At 42.5% G+C, this 18,729-nt stretch overlaps 3 protein-coding genes across 4 annotated transcripts in view; all 3 read left to right on the forward strand.

Moving 5' to 3' along the window:
* LOC115382184 (NACHT, LRR and PYD domains-containing protein 12-like) overlaps positions 1-18,729 on the forward strand; it is an 815,989-nt gene that overhangs the window by 29,026 nt on the left and 768,234 nt on the right. The window lies entirely within an intron of this gene.
* The window catches only part of LOC115382191 (NACHT, LRR and PYD domains-containing protein 12-like), a gene marked incomplete at its 3' end in the record, with an annotated part of 141,197 nt that overhangs the window by 11,158 nt on the left and 111,310 nt on the right, over positions 1-18,729 (forward strand).
* On the forward strand, positions 62-13,584 carry LOC115382224 (uncharacterized). 2 transcript variants are annotated; one of them, XM_030083928.1, is made up of 9 exons: positions 62-251; positions 413-480; positions 2,464-2,519; positions 6,577-6,791; positions 6,882-7,144; positions 7,502-7,615; positions 7,790-7,937; positions 9,591-9,668; positions 11,533-13,584. In XM_030083928.1, the coding sequence occupies exons 4-9, from the start codon at positions 6,635-6,637 to the stop codon at positions 11,829-11,831; spliced, it is 1,059 nt and encodes a 352-aa protein (XP_029939788.1). In that variant the 5' UTR covers positions 62-251; positions 413-480; positions 2,464-2,519; positions 6,577-6,634; the 3' UTR covers positions 11,832-13,584. The 2 variants fall into 2 exon arrangements, with proteins under 2 accessions (XP_029939788.1, XP_029939789.1); XM_030083929.1 differs by lacking the exon at positions 62-251 and adding an exon at positions 325-342.

Below are 18,729 nucleotides of genomic sequence, written 5' to 3' on the forward strand. Positions count from 1 at the left end.
TGTGAGATCCAAGTCCTCCCATCTGAGAGAGCTGGACCTGAGCTACAACCATCCAGGAGACTCAGGAGTGAAGGAGCTGTCAGCGGCAGTGGAGGATCCACACTGCTCACTGGAGACTCTCAGGTATGGACACACAACAGGAGCTCATGGGTTGTGTCTTGACCAATGACCTGTCTTCCTGTCTGACTGTCTCTCTTCCTGCAGGGTGGACCATGGTGGACAGCAGTGGCTCAAACCTGGTGTGAGGAAGTGTAAGTTGGACTCATCACTGTCCGTTTGTTTTTCAGTCAAAGCTTTGGATTCATTCAAACATTACTGACAAGAGAAGCCTGAGAAAAAGGGGTGTGTATTTAAGCCCTGTGTGAACCATGTCAATACTATTTATTTAAAATGTTTGCATTACTTTGTTTAGATGATCCTCAAGTCACAGCGGAGCCATTCCATGAAAATCCAGACCTCGAGTGCTCACAGACAAACAAGGTATGATCAGGTTCTTGCAGTCCCATTTGTCTTTAATCTAATAATTTAATTTACATAAAGCAGTTGTTTTTGTGAAGGACCATGACCTGTTCACAGTTTAACCTGCCTTTGTCTAACTTTATATGGGAAAGCCTCCAATTTCTACAAGCATCACTCAGACATGCAGGTATAAATGATGAAGAAATACTGAATGAGAGCGCTTTGCCCAGTGACTCACATCCGTCCTAATCTCAATAGGACAGTTCTTGAGGACGGACATCCATGGGATTTTTACTCCCTGTGCCTTGCAACTGCGATGGAGGGTCAAACACAGCACAGACTTCATTTACTTTGCTGTGTCCCTTGTATTTCTGCAGCGTAAGCGTGCGAGAAATGGCTTGAGGTGTTTGGAAGAGATGTATGCAAAACTCCACAAAACTATGGTGGCCTTAATCATAAACATTGTTTATTTTGGAGGAAATCCTTACAAAAATAAATGGTTCATAATGTTTGGGAATAGCCTAAAGAGTTTCGAGTTTGTGTTTTCATTGAGCAGACAAGACAACACAAAAGCTTATGCTTAGATTCTTAACATTATCGCCCATAGACACGCACCAAAAAAAAAAAAAAAATACAAGCGAGTGCAGAACATATGTCACACATGCCAGGGAATTGATTAGGTAGTTGTAAATATCTGGATGCTCCAGCCTGGGCCATGCATTGATTGTTTTCCCATGAATTTGCTGGATGAGATATGTGCAGTTTTCCAGCCCTGCAGGGCCAAAGCAGGTACTGGTAGACTTTTCATATACTGTCGCGACATCACACAATCAAATGAAATAAGTCTGTGTTCGTTATGCAAAGGTAATTGGAGCCTAAAGTTGCGTAGCGTCAGCAGTCTCATGTTTTATCAACCCTTTTGCAAGAAGGTGATGTTCGGTCGTCAAGGAAGCAACGCGCATCTGATGTCAGGCTGTCTTTGAGAATGCAGCACATTTCTAACTGCTGCCAGAGTCAAACAACTTGAAAACAACATGACCTTCTGCACAGACACTCCATCCATCAATCTCACTCGGAGTCATTTCGTCCATCATTCACCCTCACTAGAGCCTAACTCTGCACATACAGAAATGAACCCCTGAACCTATAAACACAACACAACTTGAGAAATATGCCATATATAACCACATCTACAACAACTATCCTGGACTGACATGCTCCAAGTCCCTCAATTATCTAAAGCCAGGAAGTCCAACCTATTCCTGGAGCCCCATTGCAGCATATTTTCTCTCTCCTTGCTTCAGCACACCCGACTGCAATGACTGGCTCATGACTGGGCTTTGATAGGTGCTTGAGGGAACAGAATCATCAGATCCAGGTGTGTTGAAGCAGGGAGAGAGCTTTTTAGCCCAAGAGACTGGCAAACAACTATTGTGCATCAGTGTATTTTTGACTGCATCAATACCAGGATCCAATGAGCATCTAGTTGTGGCTGCAACCAGCTGCCTTCAATAAAAATGACGGTTTCAAGCAGGGGCCTGTCAGATGGCATTACCACTCACGCATCAAATAAAAAATAAAAGTGAAGAAAAGTATCCCAAAGTGTCTTCAGTTAGCTTTTATACTCATGTTTACCAGGTCCTCCTTGCAATCCCTCGTTTCATATGAGGCAATACAAAGTCCAATGACTCAGTGTCACAGAACTAACTGAACTCATCTGAGTGTCCAGAACTGAAGACCTCATTAGTTGAGATGACACTAAACACTGATCCATGGGCAAGAGGCTGGCCAGCCACACCCCCCCACCATTGCCTCAAACCTCTTGATGAACACTTAGGGGTCAGGAGCACTGGTCATCCTGCACAGGGTGAAGCCAGCAAATGGAGGGATGGGCCGAGCCTCCGGCGTGCCCGCCGACCAGGAAACAGACGCGCCGAATTTTATGATTTTTTAAAATGTATTTTATTTATTTATTTTTTTAAATTTTTTTTTCTTTCATTTCAGGGTCCATTCCATTTTGAGCCAAACATATCGTATGAGCATGGAGGGATTTCATACAGGTAATCAAAGTATCGCACCTGCTTTCTCTTTGGTGTGTTATTCAACATTACTATTTTTTTTTGCCATGCAAAAGTGACAATGATGTGTGAAACAAAATAGAGGAAAATATATAATGCAGCCAACAGACATAAAAAATCAGGCATAGTCTTTCTGGATCTGGACACAAACAGAAAAAAACCCTCAAAAACTGTGGGTGAGGGAAATACAGATCTTTCTGAAAAGCTTAGCAAGCTCCTTATATTGTCTTTTGAACAATGCTGTTCCATCATTTGAAGTATGCCTGTGAACACTTACTGGATAAACATGCATGAGATGCTGTCACCAGGCCGTTATGTGGACAAGCAGCTCAAATGGTGAACCCAGAAACGGGAACGCCAGAGAAAGGCCTCATAGACCGATTCAACCACAGGCCTAAGGGCTGGGAAGGGACACAACAGGCACACATGCACAAAATCCAGACCCCACTGCAATGAGAGAGAGAATCCAGGTCCCAGCTTTGACACCAAAAAGACAGCAGTAATGGATCCAACAGCAGAATCCAACAGGGGCGAAGGTTGAAGAAATATGTCAATATGGAGACCACTGACACCTTCTGAATCAACCAGGGGGCCTCGACCTGACTGCTGGGCTTATTGTAGCTGAGGACCGATAGAGATTAACACTGGTGAACTGGTGTCACTCACCTCTGGGTGTTGGTCAGGGCTCTGAATTCTGAAGTAACTTCTACAGGAAAGCCACAGTATTACAGACAGACATTTAGCTTTCTGTTCAACTGAGGAGGTGGGAGTGGGCGTTTGTGTTTGTGGTCTTCCAACAAGTCGTTGGAAGTAATTGGCAGTAATCACAGGAATGTAATAGACCACAGAAATATAATATTACTAACTACAAGCCATAACAAGCCATGGGTAACTAAAGAGCTCAAATCAGTTATCAATAAGAAGAAAATCATTTATTGCACTGGTGATCAATGGGAGAAGAAAGAAATCTCCAGAGAAGTGAAAGGTGAACTTAGAAAGGCCAGACTTAAGTACAAAGAGAAAGTTGAGGCCCAGTACACCAGTGGTGATATCAGAGCAGCTTGGCGTGGGATTAAAAACATGGCCTCTGGTAGCCATCAAAAGGAGGACAGGAAGCCTGTCACAATTAATGGTGTGTCTGATTTTGAACTGCCAAGTGCTTTTAATTCTTTTTTCACTCGGTTTGAAAGAGTTGATGTGGAGGAAAATGTGTCAGATTGCAGGAATACTCTCAAGCCTGTAAGTGAGATTGTAATTTCTGAGAGTCATGTCTCTGCCCTCTTCAAGAAGGTCAAAACAGGGAAGGCGAGGGGCCCTGATGCCATCTGTGGCCGTACGCTGCACCACTGTGCCACACAGCTCAGTGGTGTGTTCTCCAGACTGTTCCAGTCTTGTATGGATCGCTGTAAAATCCCCTCTTTATGGAAGACCTCAACAGTAATTCCTCTTCCAAAATCCAGCAAGTCAAGAGAGCTGAATGAATTCAGACCAGTCACACTCACGTCACTCGTCATGAAATGCTTTGAGCAAATATTAAAAGCCCACATATTGCCTTTTACAGCAGGGAGACTAGATCCACTGCAATTCGCTTATCAATCAAATAAAGGGGTGGAGGACGCAAAGCTTTTCCTACTTCACACTATCTACAAGCACCTTGAAAATGCAGGGGCACATGTCAGACTCTTATTTGCAGACTTCTCTTCTGCTTTTAATAAAATGCAGCCTCACATCCTGATTCAAAGGCTGGCTTCAGATTTTAACCTTCCGGACCAATTGTTGTCATTGATCTTAGATTTTCTCACTGATGGGGTCCAGCGTGTTCTGGTCAATGGTTGCTTGTCTCCTCCCACCACCTCCAACACGGGGTCTCCTCAAGGCCGTGTCCTCTCTCCTCTTCTGTTTATTCTCTACACCAACAACTGCAGATCCGCTGAGGAGAACAGATTTCTGATTAAATTTTCAGACGACACAATTCTGGTTTCTCTACTGTCACGAAAGGAGGGAAATCATGGTCCTGCTTTAGGCCATTTTGTTAAGTGGTGCGAGGAAAATTACCTTGACTTAAATGTCTTAAAAACTAAGGATATGGTCATTGATTTTAGACGGACTTCCTCCCACAGTGTCAGTGTCATCCATGGAGAAAACGTGGAAATTGTCAATAGTTATAAATATCTGGGCACGGTGATAGATGATAAATTAAGATTTGACATGAACACTGAGCACATTGTCAAACGTGGGCAGCAGCGGACCTACTTGTTAAGAAGGTTGAACTCTTTTAATGTGAACAAAACTCTTTTAAATAATTTTTACTGCTCATTTATTGAGAGTTTACTCACATTCTCTTTTATCTGTTGGTTTCAATCCTTGTCTGTGAGGGACAAAAACAAACTGCAGAACATTGTCAAGACCTGCTCTAAAATCACAGGTGTTAAACTGAGGGACTTGCATTCTCTGTGGGAGCAGCAGGTGCTGAGTAAAGCACACAGCATCTTGGCTCAGCCTCTTCATCCTCTGACTCCAGAGTTTATCTTGATGCCTTCTGGACACCAGTATTATGCTCCAGCTAGGAAAACTAATCGTTTTTCAAACTCTTTTGTGCCTTCTGCAATCAAATTATTTAATTCCAGCTCCTAAATTGTTTATTGTATTGCTTGTTTTAATATCGTTCAACCTAAGTTCCACTTGTGGTTAAACTGGACTGTCTCATGTTGTATTTACGTGTGAAACGACTCGAGATGTGCTGACAACAAATTGCCCTTTGGGATTAATAAAGTTTTCTGAATCTGAATCTGAATCTGAATCTGAACATTCAGCATCTTAAATCACAACAGGAATTACACCAAACACTAACTGGATTTACCAGAATACATGCATACTGAGTCACCGATCTATTCAACAGTGACATCGACTGGATGTAAAGTATAAAACCCACAAACTTTTAGATAAGCCTCAATTTACAAGTATCTACACAAACGACACTGATTCATGCCAACGGACGGAAACACCTTTCTGTTATGACACTGGTAAACACTGCACAAAACAGATTCCTAAATCATGTTATGAAAATGTCTGGATACTAAATAATATCAGTCGTTACAAGCTAGTATTAGCATGGCTATTAGCAGATAAAGCACAGGAATGAAACATTCCACAGGAACTTACAACATTCAGTGAACATTAAATAATTCAGTAATCATGTAGTCAGATAAAACATACTGAGGCATACTTACAATTGCACAAGGAAGCCCATGTTGCTTCATGCCGCAGTCAAGTGAAAGACCAGCTGAACAGTAAAGACGTTTTTCTATCAGAAGGTGGCAGACTAACCACCAGCAAACTAACTCAAACAGAACCCCCACACTGGCCTGCGACAGACTGCTGAACTCTGCAGGGTGGACCCCGCCCTCACCCAAAGTAGCTGGGATTGGCTCCAGCACTCCTTCAAAGATCTTTGCTTAGTGCAAGATGGTCAACTTCAGCGTTACTGATCAAGTGTGTTGTCAGTGTGCTAACATTAAAATGGAAGGATCAGGTTGTTCTGATTGGATTGAAGCAATACAAAGTATAGTTGGATTATTTACCAAGCTAAGGTCATCCACATTCCTCCAGGTGGCCTCTCAGGTCTAAATGGATGTGATGTATTTCAAAAGGAGGGGAGATGAATCAGGTAGGGGAGAAGGAAGGGCAGATCATAAGGATTGAGAATGATGAGAAAGTTTTAGAGGAAGATTTACCGAAACAAAGCCTTAAATAGAGTGTAATTTAAAAAGTTTACTTTGTTAAAAGATTGCCATCCGTTAACATGACTGTTTTCTGTGGGTGTTGTCATTAGAAGTTGATTGGTGACAATGTTATATTCCAAAGACAGGATTTCTCCCCCCTCATGTGAAGATGTCAAGAGTCCTGCTTTTGTGTGTTGTGTACATCTGCAATTATCAGATGCAAGAAGTCTACATGCTGCATGTGTACATGTCATCCATGCTGTGATGTTAAAACAACATGTTTGATGCACATTTAACCCTTGACTGGCCCTGTACAGGTTCAGAGGCACTTGTCCCGGTGTGTTCCTGTGTAAGCTGACTGGGATTGGCTTTACTATGACTCGAGGGGGAGAGTTGCTGTACAAGATCATCCAGTGGGATGAAGAACTCCTCCAAGCAGCTGGAAAAGTCCCTGCAGGTCCACTGTTTAACATCCAGGGTACTGCCAATGCTGTGTCACAGCTGCACCTCCTGCACTGTGAGCCAAACCCCAGTAAGTATGTCTCGGTTGGTGCTGTGTCACTGAAGTATTTGAATGACCTGGATGGCATGATGTGGATTTAAAGTTTCCTTTTATCTGCAGTCACACTTCCCACTGGCCTGTCTGCAGTCCACATGAGTGATGAAGGAATCAGCATCCTGGAGCCACTGGAGATAAATGAATCTCATGTTGTTGTAGACGTCAGTAATTTTTCTGACTTTGGCTTGGTAGATTATGTCAGAGGGCTTCTAAATATTGAAAGACCAATAAGTAGCCAGGTGCTACTGTTCCACTGTCCAAACTGGACTGAGAACAGCCAAAAAGTCAATGTCTTCCTGCTGCCAAAGAACATCCCACTCTCAGAGGTAAGACGTCACGGTTCACACTTGTCAACCTGCTGTCTGAAGTTGTGTTGCAAACATGATTCACAATCATATCAGCTTAATTATTTATTGAACTTATCCATTTGTGATGTGACATTTTGCCTCACAGCTTAATAAAAGTACATCAGAAATGAGGAGAATTTAACACAGTATCTTAATTTTCTCTTAAATGTGACTTAATCGGATGGCATTTTTAGTTTTCATAATGCTAAGCCATCAGCTCCAAAATGCTTAAATATTATTTCTTCAACTCACCAGATGTTGGGTTGCAATCACACTTCAGTAGTATCCTGATCAACATGACTTGGCTAATCAAGCTACATTGCTTTTCTACTAAAGGTGAAACAACATCAGCAACATGCATACCACATTGAGGCCACTTCCTCCTGTATCCTCATCAAAGATCACACTTACACTCTGCAGTGTCCTGAGGCACAGTTAGTCCAGCCCCCGGTGAGTATGTCGAAACTGCAGTTGATAGATCACAGCTGCCTCTTAATACTGAAGCCTTTAGTTTTTAAAGACATCAATAGATGAATAAGCTTCAAGCCTTGTTAATTTAATAGCTTGTCAGTTATTTCACTGTTGAAAAGCAGAAAAAGTAAAATTATGATCATTTATTTACAGAGTGTGCCATTTGACCTCGACTGTGGACCAAATTACCACCCAACGTTCGACATGCATTTCAGCCGGGATAAAACAAAGGCCACTGTCACAGTCCGCACCCAGCAAGCCCAGTCTGTGTGGGAATATCATGCAGACCTCACTCCTAAAGGTGAGACTGTGTTGCTACTTCCAAACACTTATTTGTTTGCCTAAAGCCCCATTTAAATGATGACTTTTCAAGTGAAAACTCATGTTAGCATTTTCATTTTATATGGTGGGCTTCTCTGGTACTGTTCTTAACTGGTTTAGCTCTTACTCACAGGCTGATGTTATGTCCTCAGGAACCCATGAAGTTAGGTGTGGGGTTCCCCATAGCTCAGTTTTAGGTCCCATTCTTTTTAACATTTACATGCTTCCTCTTGTCGACGTCGTCAGGAGACACGGCATCAGTTTCTATAGTTATTCTGATGATACTCAGCTGTTCATCAGTTTCTATAGTTACACTGATGATACTCAGCTGTTCATCAGTTTCCATAGTTACTGTGATGATACTCAGCTGTTCATCAGTTTCTATAGTTACACTGATGATACTCAGCTGTTCATCAGTTTCTATAGTTACACTGATGATACTCAGCTGTTCATCAGTTTCTATAGTTACTGTGATGATACTCAGCTGTTCATCAGTTTCTATAGTTACACTGATGATACTCAGCTGTTCATCAGTTTCTATAGTTACACTGATGATACTCAGCTGTTCATCAGTTTCTATAGTTACACTGATGATACTCAGCTGTTCATCAGTTTCCATAGTTACTGTGATGATACTCAGCTGTTCATCAGTTTCTATAGTTACACTGATGATACTCAGCTGTTCATCAGTTTCCATAGTTACTCTGATGATACTCAGCTGTTCATCAGTTTCTATAGTTACACTGATGATACTCAGCTGTTCATCAGTTTCTATAGTTACACTGATGATACTCAGCTGTTCATCAGTTTCTATAGTTACACTGATGATACTCAGCTGTTCATCAGTTTCCATAGTTACTGTGATGATACTCAGCTGTTCATCAGTTTCTATAGTTACTGTGATGATACTCAGCTGTTTATCAGTTTCTATAGTTACACTGATGGTACTCAGCTTTTCATCAGTTTCTATAGTTACTGTGATGATACTCAGCTGTTCAACAGTTTCTATAGTTACACTGATGATACTCAGCTGTTCATCAGTCTCCATAGTTACTCTGTTGATACTCAGCTGTTCATCAGTCTCCATAGTTACTCTGTTGATACTCAGGTGTTCATCAGTCTCCATAGTTACTCTGCTGATGCTCAGCTGTACATTGCAGAGTCTCCTGATGACTCAGTGCCAGAAGAAACCCTTTATAATTAAATTGTATTTGATTTCTTATGTGGGGTGGCTGTGGTTCAGTGGGGAGAGCAGTCATCTGACAATCGGGAGATTGTTAGTTCGATTCCCGTCTCCCATTGTCTGCACGTCGAAGTGTCCTTGGGCAAGACACTGAACCCTGAATTGCACCCGGTGGGTGGACTGAGCACCTTACATGGCAGCCGCCTCCATCAGTGTGTGAATATGTGTGTGATGGGTGAATGTGATAATGCAGTGTAAAGCGCTTTGGCCTCTGCTAATGCAGATGAAAAAGCACTATATAAGTGTAGACCATTTACCATTTATGTGAGCACAGGGTATATGAACATTAGTAGCCTCGAGATTCTCTCACTTTTTACCAAAGGATAAATTCTGGCAACTAATTTACAGTCACTTGCTGGTCTTGCACCTCCCCCTTCTCTTCTGGTTCAGGTGTGAGGTCGGCCTTGAGCTCTCAGCTCTTCTCGGTTCTACCTCCAGATAATGGACCCATCACAGCTGATAGCACAGGTGAGCTATGCTTTTTAGAAACACTTTCTTTTCAGTGTTTCAATAGGGAGAGAGTTGACAGACTAGAAGTGCCACAATGGTTAATGACACATCATGAAACATGTCGAGTGAGAAAGGAGAGAAGACAGCATCCAGAGCTGAAACTGGAAGTTGGTTCTACATGGTAGGACCTTGAGGTTAAGTGTGAAAAGTTTATTTCAATTTTTGGGTTTAAACAACAACGAAAAAAAAACTGACAGTGAATATCACATAAAACATATTTTAAATTACTGTACAGTGAAAAGACACGTCCATGTACAGAACTCAGTATGTATTTCTGCATCTGTGCAGCGGAGCATGGCGGCAACCAGTCCGTGGTGATGATGAGGAGTTATTGACAACCAGTTTGCTTTCATAGTCACTTCCATCTCCATTACTGAGCCTTTTCTTCTTCACAATATCCCAGAGATTCACTATGGGGCCGAGGTCAAATGAGTCTGCAGACCAGCCAAGCACAGTAATAAAAAGCTCATCAAAAGAGAGAAGCATGAAGTAATGTGAAATAAAGCAAACCAATAACAGCAGATGACCTGGCTCCAAATCATCAGTGACTGAGAAGCGGACTCTGGACCTCAGCTTGGGGACCCTGATTTCCTCATGAAAAATAGGGTTGAAATTATTCCTCGAATAACGTGATAACCAAAATCCCCCAAAGTAAAATTCTTTGCATCAAGGCTTTGTTTAATTCACAGCTATCGACACAATGCACTAATTTTAGCTTTTGATGCCATAAATCTCTCATGCATCTCATGTATATCAGAATCAGAATCAGAATAGTCTTTATTGTCATCGCAACAAGTTACCGAAGTTACAAGTGCAACGAAATTACATGGGTTTTTAAGACGCCCAGGCAGCCAATTACGGCACTCCGTCTTGAAAAGGAAACAGAGTTAAAGAAACTCAGACAGAAATTGGGGGGGCGGCGGGGGGTAGCACAGAATGCTAAGTGTGGATGATGCACCGTTTAATCCTGCCAGCAGGCTGGTGGTCAGTCCTTGAAATGCCCTGGAACAGGTCGCCAGGAGACGCTCGCCTTGAGCAGGCAAGAGGAGAGACTCACTCTGTAGAGTTCCAAGCGCTAAAACCACAAACCAAACTAAGAGCAGCAGAGGCCAGTTGTGTACACCGGCACCATCTTGACAGTCATCAGAAGGTCAGGTTACTTCTTCAGAAATTTCCAGAAGGAGCAGGTAGTACATGCAAACTGCAGTCAGACAGCATGACCGATCCAGGAGCCTCTTTGGTATGAGGCAGTGCTGACAACAGCACCACCGTACCGTCTTCCAACACCGTAGGCAAATGTATGACTCTACCCACAGGCTCATCGAACCAATCAAATAACCTATTTTCAGATATAGCTTTTGATTTATATTTGTAGAAGAAGAAGAAGAAGAAGAAGAATCAGAATCAGAATAGTCTTTAATTGTCATCGCAACAAGTTACCAAAGTTACAAGTTACAGTGAAATTGCTTGGGTTTTAAAGACGCCCAGGCAACCAAGTATGGCGCTCCGTCTTGAAAAAGAAACAGAGTTAAAGAAACTCAGACAGAAATTGGGGGGTTGGTTAAAAAAAAAAAAATATATATACGTCAATTCAGATCACGGTTCCAAAGGGAGTTGTGATTAGAAGTGAGAGAAAAAGAAAATGTAAAGAAGATAGGCATATTTGAAACAGTTTCTCAATCCGGCAGCTTCTCCACTGATACAAAGAGCAACATTTCTGTCAATGAAATCAGGCTCTTGGTCCCCACATGTTGCTGGTCTGAAAGATTTAAATCAAAGTGATGATTACTGAATGGAAAACATTTGCTGGCTTGTCCCCCAGGTGATTCAGGAATACCAGCTGTGGCGTCAGTGGAAAAGAAGAAGCTGCTCTCCATACGGAAAGACTTCATTGACAGAGTGTCCAGCTCTGTAGTGAAGGATCTGCTGGACATCCTTCTGCAAAGGGAGGTCATAAACTTCAACGAAAAGGGTCAGATCCAAGCCAAACAGCAAGACAGGGACATATCAGAGGCTCTGATTGACATGGTGTTGATGAAGGGAGACTCAGCTTGTAAAATATTTATTGATGCTTTTTGTATATTATATCAATATTTGTCTGCTGATCTGAACCTACCCTGAAAAGACAAAGTAACTTCAGGGCTTGTGTTGAGAGTGAACAACTGGAAATACATTTCTGAAAGACTCTCATCAAGTCTGAAAGAAAAAATGACTGTTCAGTGAGAGATCTGTAATAAATATTGGGGATGTTCCAGTACCACTTTTCTGCTGACTGAGTACAAGTATGAGTACTGATATTTGAGTACGAGAAAATATCAAGTATAGATCTCAGTAATCAGCATATAACAAATTAAATTCTTTGTTGTTGTTGTTGTTGTTGTTGTTGTTGTTTTTTACTGCTAATATTACTGAAATAATGCCCTGGTGTTATGTTCAAGTGAGAACAAACTATTTAGGTACCAGCTTATATTGCCAGTCAATATAATCTGCCAAAATACTTTATGCAATATGAAAATACAACAGCAACTTCAACGTGTGTGAACTAATTCATACTTGAATAACACTGATCATTAGTCATAGCCTGTTGATCATAATGACACATGGTGGATGCTCTAGTACTGGGCTCAACTTCTGAAGCACCACAGCAGCTGATATCTTCATCTTTACAAAGGAAAAACAGAAATATATTTTACTGTTGATTTAGAAAAGTTCACAAGTGATGAGCCTGAAAGAAATACTGATAAATTACTCCTCAACTACGATGTAAGGTTGCCTGGATCATATTTACATGATGTAAACGTGTACAGGGCGTCCAAAGAGAACCAGTGTTAAATAATAATAACAATAATCCTCTAAACAAACACCAGGTCCACTTGCTCCAGCTCTTGCTAGTGCTCTCCCCTCTTCCACATCGACCACACATGGAAGTGCCGTGCTGCAACAGCTGCTTCACGCTGGTTGACATGTTGCAGGTATCGGGTGCTGTCATGAGCCAGTATTTGGCGAGTACCAGTTCAGCAAAATAGGCCGGTATCAGAGGGACCAATGCTGGGATCAGGATCAGGACGTCCCTAATAAAAACCTTCACTTTTCACCTAATGCTGCACAATCAGTGAGCTTGTGATTTCAGACCAGGAACTGCCAGAAATATCTGTGCCTGTTTCAGTGCTTCAGTAATCAGATTACTTTGACTTTATTGGAAGTGTAAAAGAGTTTGAAATGTGTTTTAATAATTATTGCTTTCAATTTGCATTTATTGTTGTTTTGTTGAATATTTGTGAATTTTATCTCAGTTGGTGATTTTTTTTCCCATTATTTTATTGATTTCTTCCTCTGAAAAGTTCCTCCTGCACTCAGCTGTGTGGATCAGTACTGGGGACTTGGGGGTGGGGGGGGGGGTGGGGTTACAGAAGCCCAGGAGGTACAAACAAGGCAGAGGATAGTTGAGGGATAACATGCTGCTGTGAAAATATGTCATTATGTACAGAATACATTTAGTCAGTGACGTTTAATCCTTCCATGCATATCGTTTACTGTCATATCCTATCATGTTGTCAAGCTGTTTTGTGTTGTTTAAATTTTGTGGAACCTTGTAAATTGTGAAACCTTTGGCTGTATGCTTTCATGTCAAGAGAATTTTGGACCAAGTCCAGATGGAAAACCACTATTATAATATTTTCACTTAAAGTTCCATGGGACACTGTGAGAAGGACACACTGCCTTGACTTGAGTTGATAAACTGGGTTGAGTGAAGCCATGGTGGAGAAGGTTGGAGTTCAGTGAGAGTGTTAGCCTTACTCTCAGTCAGCTGACTTGTCTGTATCCTTCGCAATCCTAAGATAAAACCTTGTGCAACATCAACATCTTGACTCCTCATCTTTGGCTCTGTCTCACCAAAAAGTCTCTAACACTCAAAGTCAACAGGTAGATAAAAGTAAAGTGTGTGTTTGTGTTTGTGGGTACATGGATTTGTGTGTGTGTGTGTGTGTGTGTGTGTGTGTGTGTGTGTGTATCAATTTATGTTCTAGTCTTTCACACAATGTACCTGTTGACTGCATGAATTTGATACTTCAGCACCATGGACAGCACTACTGCTCACGACACAAGTGTATATGAGTGCACATGTATGAGTGTGTGCACGTCTTTTTGACACAATATTTGTCTTTTTAAATAAGACTTTTATGTTGTCTGCTGCAAACTGAATTGCCCTTCCAGGGACAAATCAATAAGGTGAAGACCTGGTAAAACTGTCCTGAGGAAAGGCTTCAGCACCATGGACAGCGTTATGTTCTCCTCTCAGTTCATGAAGGTTTTAGACACACTTGGTTCAACATGATGCTTTGCTGTAGCTTATAAAGTCATTCAAAACAGCTCAACTTTAATCAGTTGTGGTAAAATACTGAAAAGGACAGTGTGATTTTACTTGTATATATTTTGCTAAAAGCTGAAGTACAGAAGTATCTAGTTTTTCACATTTGCTCCTCAGTTTTTCATACTGGACATTTTCTTTCAGTCGAGTCTGTTCACAATATAGTTTTTCTGCTGAAGGAAATGAATGTAGTATTTCTTGCACAACTGGTTATTCGTCGTCTGAAGGAACATGTCATTATGATTAGCAGGTTTTTTTCCTCCATTGATGTGTCAAAATCACATCAGTAACTACTTTCTTGGACATTACAGGATTTTCCAGGACAACCATATGGCTCTGACTGTGGCATCTTTCTGGCTGATGGTGGCTGACAGATTTTGTCTGGTTCAAATGACCTGTGGGTGTTGACAGTGTTAAATTATTATTATTATTTTTTTCCCCGAGTCTGCCCTTTACACCATGTTTTATTTGTTTCTGTTTAATCGTTATTTGATCCATGGAACAGTGTTAGCCCACTGGACAGAAGCAGAAGAAGTCCAGCTGTGAGATGAAGTGGCTCCACCATGAATTCTCTGAATTGGTCTCATACTGTGTGTCATGATAGAACATGCTCTTTCTGAAGCACTTCATTTAAAGCCACACCTCCTGCTGTCTTCCAGTCAACAGGCTAAATTGGTGAAAACTGATCATTCTTTTTTTTTTTTTTTTTTTTTTTTGTTTTGGGGGGGGGCGGGGAGGGGCAGGATTTTATCTGGGCGTGTCCCTGGTCCCCGGCGCTGGAGAGACCCCGACTGGGTCATGGTGGCGTTCCCTCCTGGCCCTCTTGGGGGCGCTGGGCCCCAGAGACATGTCCAGCATTAGGGTGGGTTTCCCCCGGGCTGGTGTCGCTGCTGCTCATTGGGTGTCGCCTGTGCCCCCGGCTGCCCCAGTGGGTCCTGGTTGGCCCCTGGCGCCCCGGGGGCGGGACGGATGGGGGGTTTGGGGGGTGGCGTGCGCGGCGGGCTCGCCCTGTTTCCTTGCCTCTCTCGGGGGCCGCCTTGGGGGCCGCCTCCGGGCCTCCGGGGTGGCGGCCTTTCCCGGTTCCCCCCTGGGTCGCGAGGCGTGGCATTACGGGGGCTCCGGTGGCGTGGATTGGTGTCGACTGGGTAACATCACATGCACGTCTATATGATCATTCCAGCCTCTGCTTAGACTCACTGTGCAGTATAGAACTTACCTGAACACACCGGTTGTTCCCCTTCAGCGCCCAGACACTGGTTGGTGTCCTCTATCATCGGTACCCTCAGCTCTATCATCTCCATCTAGTCAGTCCCCCCTCATCCTTTTCCCTCACCCTCACAACGTTTCACAACCCTCACGTGGTGTTACACTGCCCTCTATCATAGGTATGAGGGCTGGTGATGGTCACTAAATTGCAAAAAGAATAAAATTGCAAAGTGATCTTAGAAGTTGACAGCAGGTGTTGTTTGACTTCGAGATGAATGCAGACAAAAAAAACAAAAAAAAAAAAAAACAAAAAAAAAAACTGATCATTCTTAAAGTCAGTATAGCTTTCTGAAAGAACTGGTCCTGATGGTATCCTGATTGTGTTGAATGTTAAAACTGATCATTTTAATTATATAAATATGAAGAGCAGCACACTAATGTCTCTTCCAGACTGGACGTCACTCCACAGCAGTGATAAAGGACAGCTTGTTTTGTCCCGTCCCTATCAGAACCAGTTCTGGACCTGGGAGAGGAGGAACAGGCTGAAGCTGCTCTGCAGGACCAGGTCTGGTGTTCAGATACATCATCACAGCGACTGAATCCCAGTCACAGTCTGAACTGGGATTGTTTTGGTCCCAGTGGATCAAACAACATAAACATGTGACCAGGAACACAGGAAGAGATGCAACATTCACATCTGTGGAGGCATTATTGAGGCAGAACTATTTGTCAGTGTGTTTGAAGTGCTGTATGAATGTATCTTAATCTATATGAATGAAGAACAATAGGTCACAACATTCCCTGAGACACAGTAGGGAACCAATGATGGAGAGTAACAACAGAACCCCCCTGCACCTCCAGGCTGGGCGCTTTAACACAACCAAGAAGAAGAAAGGTTCCTCCTCCTGCTGCAGCTCTGGTTCCTCTCTTGCTGATCCTTCACTGCAGGCGCTGTGAAGGTTCTGGGTTCTCCAAGCTGCTTCCTCCTGATCCCTTCCACCCTTTAACACACATCACAATCTGAATGATTCTCCACATTTTCAAATGAAAGGACAGATGTTCTCCACTCTGGTGACACTAATGGAACAATAATGGAACAGTCCTGCAGGAACTTTGTCTCTTGGTTCTACTTTCAGTCTCTTTCTCCACCAGTTGACCTGCGGGTGGAGGAAACTCTAGTTTCAGACTAAACCTCCACTTTACTTTGAAATTCTAACCACATGTGATGAATGTCAGACAGTTCAGCCTTTCACCTGTTCACCCTCATATCTGTTTGTTTTGCTGGACTGATCCAAACAAACTAGTCCCCCATAGTTCCCAGAGCTGGTGTCAGAGGACCAGTTCTCCTGGTTGGATCCAGGTTCAGGATCCAGATCCTCCTGCTTCTGTTTCTGCTCAGCATCATTTACCAGCTGCTCTCCTGCCGCTGTCTGATGGAACTACTTCTTCTTCCACCTGCAGCTGTCCAGGTGTTCTCACTCAGCTTCATTCACTTCAGGGGTGTTCATGGTGCCTTCAGGGACAACTGGGAAAAGGAGAACTTTACACTTCTGAAAACCTGATTCCTCTCAGTGGAATGGCATTTCTCAAAAATTCCACTCTTACATATCAATTTATTAAGAATTATTTTATTCATTATTCATTCATCATTTTAACAAGCATAAAAGCTGAAAAGAGGAAAAATATATTTACATGAACGAAACAAAGTCTGCTTTTGTGAAGAAGTTTAAAAGAAACTTAATTTTAACTTGAAAATCACGGAGAAGAGCTTTTATTGTGTGAATGGAAGAAAACAAAGCAGCCACAGCTTTGCTGATTGTGTGAAGTGTAACTGTGAACCTAAACTCTGCTTTTCATCTAGTCTGCCACATTTTTTTGTTCTCATTCCATTGTCTTTACTCATTTAAATGATTTATTTTTCAAACATTTGTCAGAAAAACAGAACATATAAAGGTTACAGGATGGAGAATTGTTTTGCACACACATGCAGACATGAAGGACTTTGTTTGCTCCTTTACTTGACTGCAAAAAAGCAGCTCAATCTTTCTGAGAAATGAAGAAATATCTTAATTTCATGCAGGTGGAGGAGGTGGAGGAGACGCAGCACCGCAGGCAGCCTGCAGACAGAGGGCGCCGTCCACATGCACAGCTGGGTGCAGCAGAGACAGGAAGTGAGGAACTCTGTTCACTGAGTTCTGGCTGTTTTTAAAACCTCTCATTTTAATTCAGCTGTTCAAGTTTCATCAAGTTAAAGAGATTCAGAGTTTATCAGAATTTACAGGGAATAAAAACACCTTTCCTCTGGACCCTGAAACAGGGAACACAATGACTGAGGGCCTGATGATGCTGAGGTGATTCTGGAGACTGAGAGGTCAGAGGTGGAGGATCTGTCTGTCGCTTTATGTTTGCTTTTCAGTTTGAAGCAGTTCGCTTATCCAGGAAGCAGATCATCCAGGCTTCCACATCTGTCTGGGGCCCTGTGCCAGAACCATCTTCTGGACTTTCAATGGACAAAAACCCACTTCATTTACCACCAGGGGGTGCTAGATCAGAAGAACTGCAGCATCTCTCTGGAATAGCTGCTCTCCCACACTGACTTGGTTACTATAGCAACAACCTCCAGCTTCCTCCAACACGTCTGATGTGATAAAAACTCAAAGTTACTGCAACACTGTGAACTTTTTTACACTTTCTTCACATGAAACACATTTTACTTTATGTGCAGCACATTTCCAGATGTTCATTCACTTTATTAGGGTGAATTAATTCATGATCCAAAACCTGAGTTTGAAATCCAAACAGAACTACACACAACATGGTGTCTTCAATCACGTTGCATCGTGACACTATTGGGAGTTGTTTTTCTTTCTTCACATTTTTCCCCCAAAAAATAAGAGTGAAATATGAAAACTTAACTTAAGTACGTTTAAGGGTTTAAATTGATGAGGAACACGTTCATGGAGACTTAGTTCAATGAAATTGATATAAAAAGGTGATATCTGAGCAGATGATAATGACACCTTCCAGACTGGCCTCATCTCACTGACCTGACCATCTGCAGCAGTCAGCCTGACAGGAAGAGGAAAGCAGAGAGTCCTGCTCAGCTCTCCCTGACCTGCACGCAGCTCTCACTGTTCACTGCTGAGCTGATTCCAGGAGAACTTCCCCAGCGGTCCTGCAGAGGGAGCTGTTTCTACACTGTGACCTGGAGGACAGCCTCACTGAGCTCATGGAGGAACACACACACACACACACACACACACACACACACACACACACACACACACACACACACACACACAAAGACTGAAATGAACAGAGACACAATTATAGTCAGGAAACGGTGCTGTCCATGGTGCTGAAACAACAAGCGAATCCAGTTGTTTAGTTGTTTTTTTTCCTAATACACATGAAGACAGAAACACAGCTATTTTTTAGGGAGGT

Source organism: Salarias fasciatus, chromosome 23 (genome assembly GCF_902148845.1).
Source record: "Salarias fasciatus chromosome 23, fSalaFa1.1, whole genome shotgun sequence".
NCBI lineage: Eukaryota > Metazoa > Chordata > Actinopteri > Blenniiformes > Blenniidae > Salarias > Salarias fasciatus.